Below are 19,024 nucleotides of genomic sequence, written 5' to 3'. Positions count from 1 at the left end.
TAATTTCTGCCTGTACGAGAACATAGAACGCACGCTTTCCATCTGTTTTGATCTACATTTTAGGATTGCAGGTTTATAGTTACAGAGACTGGCACGACAATTTCAACGCTTAATTTCAGAACTAACAAATCAGCCATACGATGATTAATAAAGACTAAATACCACCATGAAAGGTTTGAACATAATGATTCTAACGAGTAGCAACCATAATGCTTGCAATAAACAAAACCATGACAATGACAAGCAACATCCCAGTTGTCAAGCGATAAAAACCAAAATCATTGTCTCGGAGGGATTGTAAGCCAGATTCCCAAAGCACAAATGCATCTGATCTTTTGTTCGGGAAGAACAATGAGGTTACCATGGATTTCACAGTATGCAATTGCGTGTAGACAGCCATTCCTCAAAATGTACACTACTGGAAAATTAAAAGTAAATGTGCCATAGCAAGTGTATGGAGGTACGGTGATGTGAGTAGCGGTGGAAACTTCAGCATCTCAGAAGCAGTCAAGGCAAGCAAACGAAGGCTACAAGAACCCCTGGCAAACTTCATATTATTACAAAGTATACTCCTTTCGTCATTGTGACAATCATATTGCCACAACCATCTCAGTTACAACTTCAGGTTGACATGTGAAGACTTTATGAGAGGTTGCATCAAAGAAGACCATAAAAACACCCACCAGCCCTGTTGGTCACCCTCTGCCAAAACAAAGCCTTAAATTAAGCAAAGATACAAAAACTGTAGAAAGAAAAGGATACTGAGAAGTTCTACATGAAAATACTAATGTTTGTCACAAATTGAGCAAGGAAAGGAAAGAGTACTGTTCCTAATATCATCTATTCATGCCAGTAAAATCAACATCAGGTGCATTCAGCACTAGAGCTAGAAGGTGCAACATAGGAATAGATTGGCTTCAATAATTAATAGTTCATGTCTTGGGTTTTGGAGGCATGTTGGCCTAATGATAAATGTTATCAAAGTTAAAACAGGAGCGTCAATCAAGCAACAATATAATAGCGAGTGATTTATAAACTAATAGGAAATAAACCGCTGCAGCACCAAACAGAACACTCAATTTCTTCAAAATGGAACCTTCAAATATAAACAAATGCTTAAATCACAATAGGAACGAGGGAAAACCACAAAATTATCACTGTAGCTGCTAGCTTGAGGTCTTTAATAGGGATGAACGTGATAAGCTGTTGCTATATTGCACATGCCAAAATCCATGTCACCTTGGATTGATTCATAAACCATGTACTTATGAAGTTGCAAATGTTAAAGCAACTAATGCAGTAGCGGTTTTTACCCTCCTCTGCCAAAGGAACCAACAATGTTGTCAACGGAAGACAATAAAATTCGCTAGCTTAGCAGTTCATGGCTTTGTTCCAAACATGATGACAACAACTAGTGCAAAGATTTTGGACCAGGAAAAGAAAGAAATGAGGCAAATGTTGATTTTAATTAGGGGTTGGGAGTAGATGAGCTTGACTGAAACTTGAAATGATTTTTTTAATCTGAGATATTTAAAACTGATAGGCAGAATTGCATTTGTTCTAAGTACACAAATGTTCCAATTTCCAACCTATTGCCATCTGTATTACAATAAAACAAGTTAATCATTGGTGAAGTTACTTCGCAATGAACAAAACATTTAAGAAAAAAGCAAGCTTAACCTGTTTGGCCACTGTTACAGGTTAAGAAACTACTACCCTATCCAAAAAATATAAGGACGTGGGGGTTATGAATCTGGACAAGCATTTGTCCAGATCCACACTGCCATGTCCTTATATTCTTGGATGGAGGGAGTAAATAACATGTCTTTCCAGGATTGGTGATTTAAATAAGCAAAATGATGAGGTTTAAAAATGCTCACATGAGATGGTTGTCATACTTTATGAGGAATTGAGGAGCACAATTTTATGACTTAATAGAAGATTAGTAAGTGATGATACAATTATATCAGAAGGATTGAGATAGGACAATTTGATGAACTACCATTATATCAGAAAGATTGGGATAGCCTCCACCATTTTATATGAAAAACCTATCATATCTTTCTAAGTGAAAAGCCAACCCGTCGATTATCCTAGAATGTGCCACATCATCAAAATAATATGGACCACCAGATCAACAAAAAGACAAAATAGAGAGATGCAATGTGGACCGTTGGACATAGTATAATATGAGTAGGCATGCCAAATTTATGTACCTCATAAACTGTGACCAGTCAAGCAGTTTCTAGTATAGTTAGAAAATAGTCGAACCTTAGGTTTCCTTCCAACCATTCATAACAGAAAATAAAACAGCTTCTTTTCATATTATTGAACTAGAAAACAAATATAGTTTGACACGATTAGCAAATACAAGATGCTGATATGGATTATTATTTTCCATTTTGTCAAAATATCTAAGCATGTACTCTTAATATGGATACACAAATGGCCAAATCCATGCAAGTGACATGTCAATAATCATGTGCTAAGATTTAATGTAAAGTCAAAGAAACCCAGATTTGATAAAGAGCTACAGATGGATAATACTTGCAGAAATGGCAGCATGAATAGTTGAAGATCATATACTATTTTCTATAATATAGAACTTCATAACTTTATAGGTAAACAAACATCAAGAGGTGGCAATAATGTCATCATACATATTACATCCATACCCAAACTTATGAAGATATTTATTAGTTTATACTTAAATAAGAGTGCTACCTATGTCATGTCCAACTATGCTCTAATAGATTACACGGATAAGCTATGATGATACCACAATTAAACATGATTACGATTGCTGCATTCTTAATACAGTAATCACACTGAGAACATAAAAACAAGCATACAAAGGCAGTTAAAACATCCTACGACATGCAAATCACCATAGCCTTCATAAGGCCCAACTAGTCTACCACAGCTTTTGCAATAGTGTATGTTGATTTGGTTGGTCCCAGCAATGTCGATTTGTATGTTATAACCAGAAAATGATATACAGACAAATGGTTTATTTTGGGCAGAAAGGGAATTAATGATCACATATAATTGGGGAAAGGTGTGGTCTCTTGATAAAACATTTAACTGCTCAAAGAGTCTTATCAAAAGAGGCTTTAAAAGAGTCATAAGGTCCATAATTGTGGAATAACAAAATAGACCTTGATAGCCTTGCTAAAACCTAAAAGTAACATCATGTGGGAAAGATAATTCTATGCAAAATGCAAGCAGGCTAGGAACTGAGTATAGGGTGCAATTGTCCACACACTAGGCCACTAAAAATGAAATGAGCCATCGCACTTCTACTGCATGCCAAGGTAAATAGGGTAGTTTGTGTGTGTGTTTCTGAAAACCACACAATAAAATAACTAATGAGAAGACATGCTATATGCTAAACTTGAAAAGCCAACACGAGCTTAAATACCTCACGGCTGAGCGAGACCGCCATTTAAGATTGTGAAGGTGCAGTTTGTCTTTGTGCCAGTGTCCCAAGATTACAAGTCCAACAAGAGCAGCTGCAACCACCACAGACCAGAGAGCATTTGTTTCCTTGGCTTGGTGATACAAGCACGACATATGTTTCTTCAGCCAGCACTTGCAAGGGGTGCCAGAATCACGGGTTTTGCTGTCCACAGACTCTGGGGGCAAATCTGATTTGTCATGAGAGTCGTCATTGTCGAAATCATCTTGCACGTGAAACGAACCATACTCAGCAGCATCACCCATCATCTCCACATCATCAACCGAGAGGCTTCTTCCTTCATCATAGAACTGAATTCTCTCAGGCTCATCGCCATAGCTCCCGCCCACATTCTTGAAGCCCTCATCCTCCACGCTCGTGCTCGCCTCCCGCGCGTCCTTCTCGGGCTGGATCTCATCGAAACCGGCCTCGATCGGCAGATTCTCATGCTCACTCGGAGGAAACACGAAGTGGTCAGACATGAAGAGCGCGTTCGCTGAGCTCCCTCCTTCCTGGCTCGCAGCCATCGCCGCCGCCACAGGTGGCCTGTCCGCTGCTCCGCCTGGCCCCGGCGCTGCTGCGTAGGCAGATGCAGTGAGAGACACCACCTCCCAGTCCGCTCCGCGGGGAGCTGCTCCCTCTCCCACCGCCTCTTCTTTGCTGTTGTCAGCCATGTCAGGAGCGGATCCAACGTTGAGCCTCCCCAAACCTTCTGGGATCGAAGCAACCGCCACTATTAGATTAGGACAAAAACTTGCAGATCTAGGCGAGAATCTAGGGTTGATGCAAAATCCAGAAAAAAAAAGTGCGTGCGTGCGTGGATAGAGAGATTACTGCGTAACGGATGGATGGATGGATGGATGGATGGATGCTCACCGGTGACGGCGGCGCCCCTGCTCGCGGTCGCCGCCGGAGATCGGCGGAGGCGGCGGGTGGACTCGGGAAGACGGAGGAGGAGACGGCGAGGGGATGGAGAGGGGAAAATATACACAATTTTCTCAACTTTTTTTTTCTCGTTGGCACAGCACAAGTGGAGTAGGCTGCAAGGATGCGTGCGAATATGAGATAATGCCATCTTCTCTCGGCGGTGTTAAGTTGGTGAAATAAAAAATTTTGTATGTCACATCAGACGTATGATTGTATATCGGAAGAGGATTTTGGACACGAATAAAAAACGAATTTCACGGCTGGCGTGAAAACCGCAAGACGAATCTTTTGAGCCTAATTAGTCCGTCATTAGCGTATGTGGGTTACTGTAGCACTTATGGCTAATCACGTACTAATTAGGCTCAAAAGATTCGTATCACGATTTCTCACATAACTATGCAATTAGTTTTTCATTTTATCTATGTTTAATACTCTATTTAGGTGTCCAAAATTTCGATACGATGTTTTGTGTGAAAATTTTTAAGAACTAAACAGGCCCTAATTTTGTCCTATTGTTTTTCTTTATCTTTTTACTGTTATGAGACTTTATAGTCTTACTTATATTTATATATGTGCTAATAAATCTAGACATATATATAAAACATATACATTGATATATGGATGTATATAGACAAACTAAGAATGGAGTATCACTTATGCATGTTAATTTTAACTATTTTTTTATCTTTTTCTTATCACTTATGCATGTTAATTTCAACTATGGCTCAAATAAAAAATATTTGACTTTTACTATAAAATTTGGTCAAATCTTAGAATGATAGTGTTGTGTTGCTTATAATGAGTCTATGTGAATGTAACTTCATCAGGTGCTGACGCAATTAGTGTGCACCCCAACCCGATATAGCATGACCCTATAGACCCTACCTCCTTAAATAGTTAGATACTGCTTCGAGGTTTATCAGTTTTATTTATATTAAAGTTTAGTCATTGTTACTTTTTTTCGCTAAAGTCATAATCTATTAGATCGTTGTTTTCTCGTTACACAACCCCAACTTATCATTTGCATTAAATTTTCACTCACAATATCAGATTACTTTTATCTTGTTCTTGCTTATTTCTTTGATTTTATTAAAAAAATAAGTTTGATCTACACCAGCAAGATCAACAACTCACCAAGAGTTGTATCGATCGCTAAGACGCAATATAACAACGTACCATACGATTCTAATCGAGTCATCAACGTTTCTACCAAATTATAGTTGTCATTAACTCACTGAAAGATTAGGTCAATCAGACTCTGAGTTTATCGAGTGTAGCTTGGAGCTTATCATTTTGTTCTCCCATACTTCTTCTCCCTTCAGTCTCCTTCCCATAACATCCCATAACAGTAAATCGACCTCTCTCTCTCCTTGGGATAGGGAAGAACTCCGTTGTGAGGTGTCTCTTTTTCCCCTTTAGGATTTTCCCTGGCTGTACGTGGTATGATATGTTTTTGTAGCAACCCTAGGTGGTAATTGTGGTGTAAATCGCAATAGTGTAAATACCTTTTCAAACAGGCATAAGAGACATTCTAAGTCTGTTTGGTCATTACCTCTCTGCGTACAACATCAAAGTTGGCTCTATCAAAATTCTCTTGGTTCACTACCTAAGACCATCTTCGTCGGTACACCATCCTTCCAATCTACTCGAAGTTCCAATATCCACTAGCAACCCTAAATCCTATCTTAGGTTTCAATCTTTTGAAATCCACTACAGAATCTAAACCACTCAAATCCTCCTTGGGCTAGGCCAAATCCCTCATCCTCTCTTCTTCCCCCTCCTCCCAAACCAAGACTAGCCCAGTAGCCCACTTCCCCTATCTCCATTCCTTCCATCCCTCCCATGGGTTGGCATGCGACCAGTCAGCATGGCCCAATGACATACCTAAAATATGTTAGATTTGAAATAATTGATTTTTATAAGGATTATCTGGATCAGTGTTATTATGATAATCCGATTTTCTATGCCATATGATTGCACCATATTATTGAACTATACACAATCATAATCAATTCAAGTGGCCCATCTTTTTTTTTTAATTTCAACACTCTCTCATGAGTTTAGCGCATAATTGGGCTCATTGTTTGATGCTATGTTGTCACTTTGTTTTATTGTTTATATAAGCATATATTATCTGATAATTATAATCCACTTGTAACCCTGGTCCACTCCAACTCCATACCATTTCGTCGGAGATCCACATCTGCACCTTCCAATGTTACGAGAACCAGGGTTCCCCCCTACCTAGGTGGATGATGTGGCTAGGGAAGGGTTCCCATAAGGTTTTCGATAAGCCCCCACAGCAAGGCCCAAGGTGACAGATGTTGGGGTGATCAAGTCGTCTTAGCCTAACACCCTCTAATGAATAAGTAGGCGTTGGCCCGACGCCATTGACTTGGATCTCATATGAAGGCAGATAGGGCTTCCCATTTTTCTTCATGGAAAAGTTGTGGAATAGTAGTTGGCTCATATAGGTTGCAATTAAAAGTGGTAGCGTCTAACATCGGTCCGCCACAGTATGGTGTTGCACCTTGTTCCCTTGTCGTGGCATTAATGGGGACATGAAGGCCTCTTGTCAACTAGAGGATGGGTGCATGCCCCCTGACCATGTTGGAAGCTTATGTTGCAAAGTTCATAGCATGTCTATCAAGTTGGCCCATTTGATCAGTCAGTCAAACTCACGACCAAATTTCAAAAACCATGGTTACTACTTGTTAACACCGAAATTTGGTAAATTTCCGTATTTGATTCGGATAAGGAAAGGTGTATTTGCCGATAGATATTTTATCCGAAAGAGACCGAATCCAACCAGGAATCGTGAGGACCAAGGCTTGGCGGCGTGATTTTATCTAGTATTTACAGTTAGTTAGGATTTTATCTCTAAGAGATTAGAGTCCGATCGGGACTTGTTTGTTTTCTTTTATCTATTAGAATCTGTGTCGTATTCAATAGAAATTAGAGATAGAGTTTGTTATTTCTTTTTATCTATTAGGAGTCGTGTGTTGTGTCCGACATGGACTACTATCTACCCGAGGGTATAAATATGTGTGCCCCGAGTTATTGTAAATCATCTACATCATAATTAGATCAACTACTTTCGGCGCATCGCCACCCTCTTCCGAGGTTTCAACTCCGGCGGAACTTGGCACCTGAGGTGGGGTTGCATCATCTTGATCTCCGACGGAGGGGTAAGTCCTACGTTCCGCTGGGCCACGGTAATCGCTCGGCCAGACCAGAACTGTCTCGGTTCAGTCTGATTTTCTAATCTAGCTGTGCGATTGCTAGTCATCGTATCAGTTTCAACTTAGATCACTTTCGTGTTTTGAGTTGATCTGGTCGACGACTTTGGGTGATCTACGTGGGTTTGATATTTGCCGCTTGACACATTCAATCTAGTACTGTCTCGGTTAGGTCCTATCTAGTAGATTGCGTTTGTCAGATGGTTTATATCAGATCAATGTATTTTGTTCATTGTTTTATCGGAGTACTAGCCGATAGGTTATCAGTCATCGGCTCATCGGCTTGATAGCAATCTAGATCTGTTTAGTATCTATCCTGACATTGCTAGGTGTAATCTTGACCTGTCTCGGTTGGATCCGATCTTCTATGATTATTCTTAGCAATCTGGGCTAGGTATTTTATAGATCTTGGTTGTTTGTCCGCCGTCTATAGCCGATGATCTTTGCCAATCTACATGTTCATTATATTTACATCAATAGAGTAGCCGATTGCCTTACTATGTTATTTTTATACCAATCGACTTGATTTAGTTAGATCGGTAGTTATTTATGTTGCATCGGCTTATGAGAATTACATGCAAATTGGTTGTAGCTGATCGTAACATATGATTCATTGTTTATTTTAAGTAATCGTCGGTTTATTTATCAGCCTTATCGATCTTCATGTTTCCTATAATCATATTGTGCTCGACTGCATACTGTCTTGGTTAAGTCCAATCTCTGTATGTCTAGTTCGATCTGGTTATAGGGGCTTGTCTGATCGACTAAGATTAATATGTGACTTGGCGGATTATGTTGGTCTAATATTTATTTAGTATTTATTTCGATCAAGTTTCTAGTCAATCCAAGCTTTTTACGGCCGATCGTTTATCGTATCGGCTAACCGTTGCAGCATCAACATCCGATCGGCTGGATATTCATTCACCTATCGGCTCAATAGGCGATCGGCTTGTTTTACTATTTATCTTGTTAGTTGCAGGATCAAACTGACTGGCACGCCCGCGCACCTTCTAAGAATTTAGGTCCTGCACTGGAGCTGTCTAAGATTGACTCCTAGACCTTCGTGTGTGACACGTCAACGTTCACATTTTGACGTCAACACATTTTTGGCATGCCCAGTATTTCTAAGAATTAGGTACTGCACTGGAATGGTCTAAGATTGATTCTCAGGTCTACGTAAGTGACCGTTGATTGTTATTTTCAGTGTCAACACTACTCGAGAAAAGTTCTTTTGTGTCTGTATCCTATGGACCTCTCTTGTTAGTGTAGTTGACTTGGCTAGTACTCCTAAGAGCACCTCCAAAAGAACACAAATACTTAACTATCCAAAGGCTTCTATTGGACACATAAAACTATTTGGCCTAAAAACTACCCCATCTCTAAAAGAAGCCTAAAATTGAATTACGTTGTACTGGAAATACATATGTTTCCATCAATCTCGTATGCAAGAGAAGTGTAGACATGAGCAAATATTAGAAATATATTTGGAAACCTATTAGAGATGTTTTTTATCTAATTTCCAAAATTTAATTTTATGGATCAATTTTAGACACCACTTCTAATGTTTATCCGTGTTGTCACTTGGGATCATGGAAGGATCGCTCTTCATCAGTGTGTCTTAAGCCATATGGATGCCTCTGCACGACCTAGCTAGCACATGATAGATATGTTTGACGATGCAGGGCAAAACGTGTGCCTTGCAACGGTTCATCAAATTTTTCGTATTTTATTGTGAGAAAAAAAATCTCATATATATTTTAACACTAGTACAGAACCCTCTATCTTAAAATGCAGCCCGTTTCAAATATGCCCACTAGAAATGACTTGTTGTGGATATAAGGATACCTGTAACGAGGTTGTACTTATGGACCGTTACGGATGATTTGTAACGAGATAAAATCATGAACCCTTATAGATGAGAACATATTGGTAACAGGTATTGTAGGACAAACCGTTACGGATAACTAACCTTATTTGTAACGGGTCTTAACTATGGACCGTTACGGATAAGAACATATCAATAATGAGTGTTGTAGGATGAACTATTATGGATAACTAACCGTATCTATAATATGTCGTAATTATGAATCGTTACGGAAACTAACCTTTATCCGTAACGGTCGATAGTTACGACCCGTTACGAATAGGAAAATACCCATTTAAAAATGATATTTTTTATTTTTAAAATTATTCCGGATGGAGATATGCCTAATAGAAAAGTTGTAGATTTTGATAAGATCTACAACTTTATAATTGACATTATTTTCATTTGAGATTATTTATAAGCTCAAATATGTGTTACAAAACATTAGATCTATTTTAAAAAACTAAGTTTTGAATTTAGCAAACAATGTCAAATAGATATATGCTTTATAGAAAAAGTGTAGATCTCACATAGGTTTACAACTTTGTAATATTTTTTTCATTTGACATTGTTTACATGTCCAGATTTGAATTTCTCATTGATTGGATATATTTGAAATACATGATATTTTTGAATTTTTCAAATGACATCGGATGAAGATATGCTCTATATCAAAGTTGTAGATATTGAGTTTATCTACAACTTATAATTGACTATATTTTCATTGGAAGTTTTTTGTTGGCCAAATATATGTTGTAATTATTTGAATATATTTTGAAAATGAATAGTTAAAATTTTTAAATGACCTCTTATGGAGAAGGATCATATATGAAGCTATAGATCTCATCGAGAACTCCAACTTTGTAGTTGAGAATTTTTTAATTTAAAATTATATAGAGATTCAAATATGCATTATTTGATTTGAAAATTAATAGTCAAAAGAATAAAACGGAAGAAGCAATCAAAAGTGCTTCGTAAGTGACATGGTTAGAGCATGTGTTTGTAAAGGTGGAGGTCGTGAGTTTGAATCCTGAACTATTACATATATATGATGGTGCAGATGGTGCTAAGCATGCTAGATAGCTAAAATTAGAATTATTTTTTTATTTCGAGTGTATTTTCATAATGATTTGTAATTATAATCTGTTACAGATATATTATTTCGGTAATGGTTCGTAATCATGACCCATTACATATACGTCATTTCTGTAACGGGGGTTTACCCGTTACCGATGACTTTTCGTATCAGTAACCCTTCATCCGTAACGGAACCAATACTAGTTACCGATAAGGGTATTGACCCGTGACGGATAAAGTGTTATGCACTAGTGTAATAAAACCTATGTTTGAATATATGTTTATTTATTTTTGTTTAGTGCAACATGAATTTATGTTCATACTTCTCATTTAGTATACCTTTATATTATCTGTAATATTTACTCAGGTTAATTTATATTTTAACAAAGTGGATTACACGTGCATTGACATATGTCGCTATAACCATTAGCAAGGGTATATTGGTATAAAACAAACAAAACAAACCTAAAAGGTCGTCTCATGGCGAAGTGGCCGTCTGGTGGCTACAACATCGAAATCATATTCTTGGTCAGAAATTTCACTAGGTAAATGAATTAAATTTCCTCATTTGTTTAATTTTACTGCATTTTATCCTTCTTATTAAAATCTAACACAAGATGATAATAAAACTGAAAAAAACCAAGTGCTCACGCTACCGCAGAGAGAGAGAGTAGAGGATCTGAGTGCTAAAGACGCAAGTGGGCCATTCTGGGCCACTCGAGGTCTGGCCCATTGGTGAAAGGGCTGGTAGACTAGTGATTATGAAGGTCTTAATAGCACTTGAGATACCGGGTTCGATTTCTTGTTAGAACGAATATTTCAGGATTCTAATTAACGGATTTATGCTTTTAGTGGTAGGCAACATATCCGTCGACAGCGAGGCATTTGGGATGACTTTGTCAATCTCTCCAGGATGTGCTGACTATGCTTCAGAGGTGCTCATAGGGATAGGGTTTGTGTGCATGTGTTTTTAGGGGAGAGTGTCAGGGTGTGTGAGCGTCTGCGTGGTACTGTGTTAGGTTAAAAAAAAGTCTGGCCCGCGGAGCCCACGCTCCTGATTTAGCAACATGCGATGAAAATAATGCTGGGCCCTTCCTAAGGCTGTTCGACACAACGTGAAACGGGGCATGAACTCCTAAATGTAAGTATTTTAATAGAAAACTCTATATAAAAGTTTCTTTAAAAACATTATTAATCTAATTTTTTTTCTCGATCAATCATTTACTAATGAGTCTCCTCATTTTACGTAATCATTTTCTTCTTCCATTATCTTGGAACACTACCTAAGTCTCCTCATTTTACATGAACATTATTAATGACTATAAAATAATTATAAGTAATATTTTTTATATACATGGAGTGAAAAATAAAAAATAAACTGCAATGAAAAAAATCTAAACCACTGAATTTAAGTTTTAAAATTTATATTTTCGCCTATAACATGGAATCAACGAAAAGATGGGCACCTGTTGTCGTTGGGTAGCTAGCCAGGTTTAGCTAGCTAGTAATCACTTGTAACATATATACAAGGACGCCTTGATCCAGGTTAATTAAGATACAGTAGGAGTAGCTACCATGAATTGAGGGCTATATATGTGCATGCATGCTAGGTTCTGCAGTAGTGCAAGGCACTCGCACTAGATACGACCTGAAGATTGACAGCTAAAACCATATGGATTAGCTGGTAGATCGATGCCATATGGCTCATTTTTGTATTAATTCATATATTGAAACGATCAACTTGATCATCATCATCAACATGTACATCGTCAAGCGCAGTGTCCAAGCACTGCCGCCGCCCGCTAAACAAAACAACATATATGCGTCTGGTAAGAAAAGCCCAACAGCATGCATGCATTAACATATACTTACTACCAACCAGAGATAATTTATTTAATTTAGTATTACTTCTACATGCTCACTACTTATTTATCCTTAATTCATTTTTTTTTCATTTTTTGTTACCCTATGCTTTCTTCTTTTATTCTATTATGAAAATAACCCCCTCTAAATATTTGCAAAATGGGATTTTATATATATATATATATATATATATATAATATCTGAAATTATCTCACTTAAGAGGTTTTTAGAAGTCCTTTTAAGAACGTACTGCAGAAATACAACTCCCGATGTTAATTTGTTGTACCCATAGAAACCTTCTTATAATATATATAAACCTCTTCATGAATACTCTTTTAGAAAAAAAAAAAAGCTAGTGATAGTTGCAGTTAATATGTCACCTCACATATATATACCCGTATTGTAAATTTAATAAAAATACTCCATAAACTTATTAGCATGCATTCAGCTAATATATTTTCTTTTATGTTAAACAATATTTTCTTTTATCTGTGCAATGCACAAGCATTCAGCTGCTAGTAAACTAAAAAAACTCATCACTTGAAGATGGCTATTATCCCTATTAAATAGGCATATTTCATGTTTTATGTTAGAGTAAATGCAAATACAAATTGTATTATTAGTAAAGACAATGGTATACTCACAAAGCTTGTAAACATTACGTAAGTGGGACAAAAAAGTATACTACGTCATGTTACACACTTTGCAAGTGTGCACGTCAGCTACGGTGATTGTGTTTGTACCGCTCCAAATTATATATATAATATCAGACAATATTTTTCAAACTCTAGGACATTGCATACTATGAAAAATGCAAATAAAGTTCATGGTACCTCCCTAGCTAGCTAAACCAACATTAAAAAAACAGTGTCAAGATTTCAATTCTTTTGGATAGAATTGCTCCATATGGCCCTGGTAGCATATGAGGGAGGGCTCAAGCAGGGATGGATGTCTCCAATCTCTCCTCATCATCCGTTGACTTCTCCCTCTATCCATCTACCTTCCTCTCCTCTCATTCTTTTGATTTCTCCTAAATTTTCTTTGAATCTTTCACCTTATATATGCAAAACTTGAGCTCAATTTTGCAAGCTAGTGATCTCCAAGCTTAATTTGAATCTCTAGCTAGAGCTAGCTAGTTGCAAACCCTAGCTCCATGAATCCACAGGAGTTCCAGTTCTTCCAGGAGGTAGAGGAAGAGATGCTCTTGCTATCCCATGGCGGCGGCGGCGGTGTGGCGGCGCCGGAGCCTGTGGCTGCCTCGGATGATGTGCTTTCCTACCATGTCGCCGTGCTGAGGGACAAGGTTCAGCAGCTGGAGCCACTGGTCGGCATGGTCGTCTCTCCCGCCGCGCACCAACTCCGGCGGGACGCGGCGGCGATGGCGGCGTCGAGCGCCTGCAGCGTCCTGCAGGATATCACGGCCGCGGCGTCCGCCGTGGCGCACCGTCTGGAGCAGGCTAGCGCAGCCACCGCCGGAGCCGGAGCGGGCGTCTCCTTTCGACGAGGTGGAGCGGCTATCGCCGAGGACGGACACGCCAGCGGGCAGATGTACGCGGCGGCGGCGGCGCATGGCGAGGCCGCTGGTGAAGCTGAAGCCTCGCGGTTCGGGTTCGACCATGTGCCGGGCGCGCCCACCGTCTTCGGCGCCGGCGCCGCCACGACGCACGCCGTGATAGATCGTGTCTCGACATCGGCGGCGGCGTCGAGCAGCGGCCGCGGCGCCGGCGGCGACGGCGACGTGGACGTGGTGGAGCTGGAGGCGTCGTACCTGCTGGCGAGGTACACGCACTACTGCCAGGTTTGCGGCAAGGGGTTCAAGCGCGATGCCAACCTGCGTATGCACATGCGCGCGCACGGCGACGAGTACAAGACGTCGGCGGCGCTGAGCAACCCGTCGGGCCCCTCCTCCTCCTCCTCCTCCGGCGCCGGCGCCGGCAAGGCGAAGTGCTACTCGTGCCCGGCGGAGGGCTGTCGGTGGAACCGGCGGCACCCGCGGTTCCAGGCGCTCAAGTCGGTGGTGTGCGCCAAGAACCATTACCGGCGGAGCCACTGCCCGAAGATGTACGTGTGCGGGCGGTGCGGCGGCAAGCAGTTCGCCGTGCTGTCCGACCTGCGCACCCACGAGAAGCACTGCGGCGAGCTCCGGTGGCTCTGCTCCTGCGGCACCTTCTTCTCCCGCAAGGACAAGCTCATGGGCCATGTCGCGCTCTTCGCCGGCGGCCACGCGCCCGTCCCCGTGGCGGCGGCGTCGCCGTCCACGACGGAGAGATCGTCACGAGATTAATCAATGCCAGTGAAATCGATTCAGTTCAGTCCGACTCATGTATAGGTAGGTTCCAATTAATTCCATGAATGCTCCAATTTGGTCTCTTCTCAATTTCATCGTAGCTTAAGTTTAATTAGCTTGGTAATTAACTAATTATATTAACTAATAGTTTGCACTATTTTAATAGATGACACCGCTAACATTTTAATAAAATTTCGCCTTATTAAAAAATTTTGTGCAAATTTATGAAAGTGTAAATTAGAATTAAAACATATTTAGTAATAAATCCATTCATTAGCCTGGTAATTATATTAACTAATAGTTAGCCTGGTTCCATTCCATGAATGCTCCAATTTGGTCTCTCTTCTCAATTTCATCGTAACTTAAGTTTAATTAGCTTGGTAATTATATTGACTAATAATTAGCCTGGTCAGTACCTAAAAGCCCATCAAAACCCTTGAAAATTATATAACTTAACATGCATTATAAACCTCCTCATCCAAAATAATAGCCTTTGATCTCTCCCATGCTTTAGTCACAACCATCCATATGATATATGCATTAACAGTTTAATGTATTTAATCTAATAGTTAACTTATTACTTCAACTTAAAATATAAGCAGCATTTCTAGGTTGTTTAACATGGATTAAGTGTGAGAAGAAAATACTATGGTGCCCTTTGACAAGAGGAATTGATGAGAACGAGAGGATATGTGAACGTGAAGATAAAATAAGAATAATTTTAAATGAGAATGATTGATGGTATAAATAGTATGGTGAATAGTGTCATAAGTACTTATATTTTCGTATAGATTCAAATTACGAAAATACTTACATTTACATTTTAGAATGAATGGATTAGCTATTAATGCTATTAATTTTGGATGGGGTTACGTTCCATTTGTCCAATTCAAATTTAAATTCATAAGAAAATAGAAAAAATCATATATGTTTTTACTTGTGACAATTGCTGTATTCGTTAAATCGTAATCAACACGCTTACCATATAAGCAAGTGATTTATTTATATAAATTCATAAAGATTTTCGCAATAATGACGTAGGGTATCCTCTAGTAGCATAAAAAAAAGATGTAGGCACAACTAGGGTTCACAAAACCATGATATAATTGCACGTCTCGTCTGGATACGGTAACAGTTTTTTGTGATTCGGTTCATAAATATTTTCCTAATTCAAATTTTTTGAAAAATTTAGTAGAAAAATCCAAAAAAATCATAGTCATAGTTATATTTAACCTAAGCTTAGTGGTGAAGAAAAATTTCTTAAACAAGACATGAATCGAGAACCGAGCAACGGTCGGGTGGCTAGCCGCGCGGGCGCATGAGCAGCCCACGCGAGTTCGATCCCTGGAATCGCAACTCGCGCATCTCATCTGAGGATTTTTCCCTCACAGGCATGCGCATCCCAAAATCCTAAGCGTGTGGTAGGGATGTGTACGCGTGTGTGCGTTTGTTGTGGTGTGAGTTTGGTGTGTGTCTCGAGTTGTACTATTAAAAAAAAGACATGATCAATTAAAAAAGGTTAAAAGGTGAGAAAAAAAAATAAAAATCTCGCTATTCCTGAGGCCCAATACGACCCAATGCGGAGAAATTCAAATCATCGTGATAATCGTAGCAAACTGTACGATAACGTAGAAAACTATGGTGATTATCGTGATCTGATTATCATTGTATTCAAAGTCACGCGATAATCACACCAAACCATGCGATTATTGTCACTCTGCCTAGGACCGGTTTTGGTCCTCTCCACGGTAAATGAAACCCTGGGCACAACCCATCCAATGGTCCACTTCATTTGTTAAGAGTCATGTGCCTTCCGTCCGCTAGGGTGAAAATTCCTTATCGACCATGTATGAAGTATCCTTTTTATATAAAAAATGAACTGTTTCTAGTTTTAGCCATATATATAATTTGATTTTTCCATTGCTACCAGTGTCGTACTCCCTCTGTTTAAAATATACATATTTATACGATTCAAATTTTATACTACAATATAAATATTTAGGGTTAATTAGATCTGTGTCATTACAAATTTGCCAGTTTAGAAAAATACCATTACAATTTTAATATTCGCAAACATGCCATTACAATTAGGCCGAAGTTGTTTCCATGCCATTTTTTGCACCAAAATTGATATTGTTGACCATAGTCAACTCATATTGACCAAAATGCCCTTACATGTTTATGTGGGATGAAGAGGAGGTAGAGCGGTTGCTAGCTCGCTCAACATAGCATTCCCAGACAAATCGAGCACCCTTGCCGCACAAGTCTGCCGCCGACCACCGCCGGCCACTCAACAATTTTTTCCTCTCTGTTTTGCTTTTTTCCATCAAGCTTGTGTCTCATGGTTTTTGGTTGAGGAGCTTTCCTCGCCATGGAACCGGCGGGTGCGCCGTGGTGCAAGTGTGCAGCATTCGTCGAGGGTACAATGACTTTGAATCGGCAATGCAGGCGTCGGTGTCACAGCTGCCGTGATCTGATGGTATGGGTGGCGCGGCTGGAACCGGTGGCGAGCTCAAGAGGAACCTTGGCACGGCTTTGACCGCACCGACGGGGAAACGCCGGCGTCCACTCGTCTCTCCGCCTCCTTCGCCATCGGCGCCGGCGCTGCCTCTGCTTATCCTGGAGCCGGAGGAGACTGCTTCTGCCTCGCCATCTTGGGACTGTCGACCACGAGGGGTGGGCGTTTCCCGTGCTGCTGCTGCACTGCAGCAGATACCGGACGTGAGGCGGGCTGTAGAACCGCTCGTTGAGCATGAAGTTGCGGGACAACGACGAAGACGAGGTGGAGGAGGAGGAGGATGAGGAAGCGGCGAGGCCGGACGGGCTGACCACGGCGGCGGACGGACGGACTAGAATTGGGGGATTTTTCCTCCTCAGTACCGATGCCAGGGACATTTTGGTCACGAAATGGGTACCATGCCGATTCAGGTGTAGAAAGTGGCACGGAAGCAATTATAATAGCATCTTTGCGAATAGTAAAAATTGTACTCCCTCTTATTTTATTTGTACGACGTTGGTTAGATCAAAATTAAACTAACCAACGTCATATATTTATGTATGGAGGGAGCAATAATATTTTTGTAAACCGGTAAATTTGTAATGGCACGGATCTAATTAACCCAAATATTTATATACCAATTTCTTGATTTCAATCATTCTAATTATTCTGGAGCCAATCAGGTGCTTAGGAAGAAAATCTAATCAATTCAAAATTTAAAATTTGACCACTAAAATGACTAAAAGAGAATATGCTAAACAAATTACAAATGTTTATATTTTAGAACAAAGTTAGTATTGAAATTTGAAGAACATAGGGAAAAAATCCTTAAGGATGACTGACATGGACCATTTGAATTCTTCGTGCCAAGCCCAATAAAAACAAAAAAAGGAGTAATGTGCCACCAAAAGCCCATTACTGTTCATGAGGATTAGTAAGCCCATTCGGTAGGAAAAATGTGGTGTGTATTTTGTTGTGAATGTTACAAATATAGAAAAGGTCATGCAAAAATTTATGTAATAATACTATAATTTTTATATTTTTTAAAAAATATGCAAGTCACGACATTTCTCTATAATTTTCATGCCTTTTTTTTCAGCTTCACGTGTAAACCAAGCAGTTATCACTAGAAATATATCGTCGATCTATCCCCAACGTCGTTGATAATTCATTCATGATTCGACGATCAAACCAACTGGATGATTATCACTATAAATCGCTCTTATCGCCACTATGCGTGTGGTTACCATTTTCAATTACGCCTTTCGCTTGGTGGTATTCAAATTTCAGCTCGCAAGTTTGTGTGAATTTTGCCGGCTGCTATTTTATCGCAGTAGAGTTCTTTTTATGATCGTTAAAAAAAATACCTTGACATGGCATATTTTCAGTATAAAAATTTATTAACTTCAGGTGTACTGTACTTTAAGATAAAAAATTTTATAGTAAAATTTTTGATATCTAAATGTACTTCTCAGGGATGGTAAAAATAACCCATCCTAGTAACCTTGAATGCAACAGGTAGTGGTTGCTAAGCACTAAATGATGTTGCAAACCTTGGGAAGAAGAGGTTGAGCAGTCTAGAATTGGAATAATGTCTAACAGTTCTAATTCATTAGGAGTTTAATTAGGTTTAGTATCATGGGCCAAGCAAATTTAATGTAGTGTTGGAGTTAACTTATACCACCTCCGTTCCATAATAACTTTCTTTTTTCGATTTCTATATCCAATGTTTGTCCATTTATCTTATTTAAAAATTTTGTACAAAAACTTAAAAAAATTAGTCACATATAAAGTACTATTCATATTTTATCGT

At 39.4% G+C, this 19,024-nt stretch overlaps 1 protein-coding gene and 1 pseudogene across 2 annotated transcripts; one reads left to right on the top strand and one right to left on the bottom strand.

Annotated features, from left to right (window-relative positions):
* Window positions 1-331: 331 nt before the first annotated feature.
* On the bottom strand, window positions 332-4,468 carry LOC102715298 (ATG8-interacting protein 1-like). 2 transcript variants are annotated; one of them, XM_015836672.1, is made up of 3 exons: window positions 4,334-4,468; window positions 3,422-4,169; window positions 332-702 (listed from the first exon to the last, which is right to left on the bottom strand). In XM_015836672.1, the coding sequence occupies exons 2-3, from the start codon at window positions 4,129-4,131 to the stop codon at window positions 696-698; spliced, it is 717 nt and encodes a 238-aa protein (XP_015692158.1). In that variant the 5' UTR covers window positions 4,132-4,169; window positions 4,334-4,468; the 3' UTR covers window positions 332-695. The 2 variants fall into 2 exon arrangements, with proteins under 2 accessions (XP_015692158.1, XP_006653158.1); XM_006653095.2 differs by having other exon boundaries at window positions 3,422-4,166.
* Window positions 4,469-11,044: 6,576 nt separating this feature from the next.
* LOC102715013 lies at window positions 11,045-14,711 on the top strand (annotated as a pseudogene).
* Window positions 14,712-19,024: the final 4,313 nt, after the last annotated feature.

This window comes from Oryza brachyantha, chromosome 4 (assembly GCF_000231095.2).
Source record: "Oryza brachyantha chromosome 4, ObraRS2, whole genome shotgun sequence".
Classification (NCBI taxonomy): Eukaryota; Viridiplantae; Streptophyta; class Magnoliopsida; order Poales; family Poaceae; genus Oryza; species Oryza brachyantha.
This window is presented reverse-complemented; position numbering and strand designations above follow the sequence as displayed.

Bases quoted from the DNA above. Each gene is read 5' to 3' on its own strand.
- LOC102715298 (XM_015836672.1), bottom strand. From the start codon at position 4,131: ATGGCTGACAACAGCAAAGAAGAGGCGGTGGGAGAGGGAGCAGCTCCC.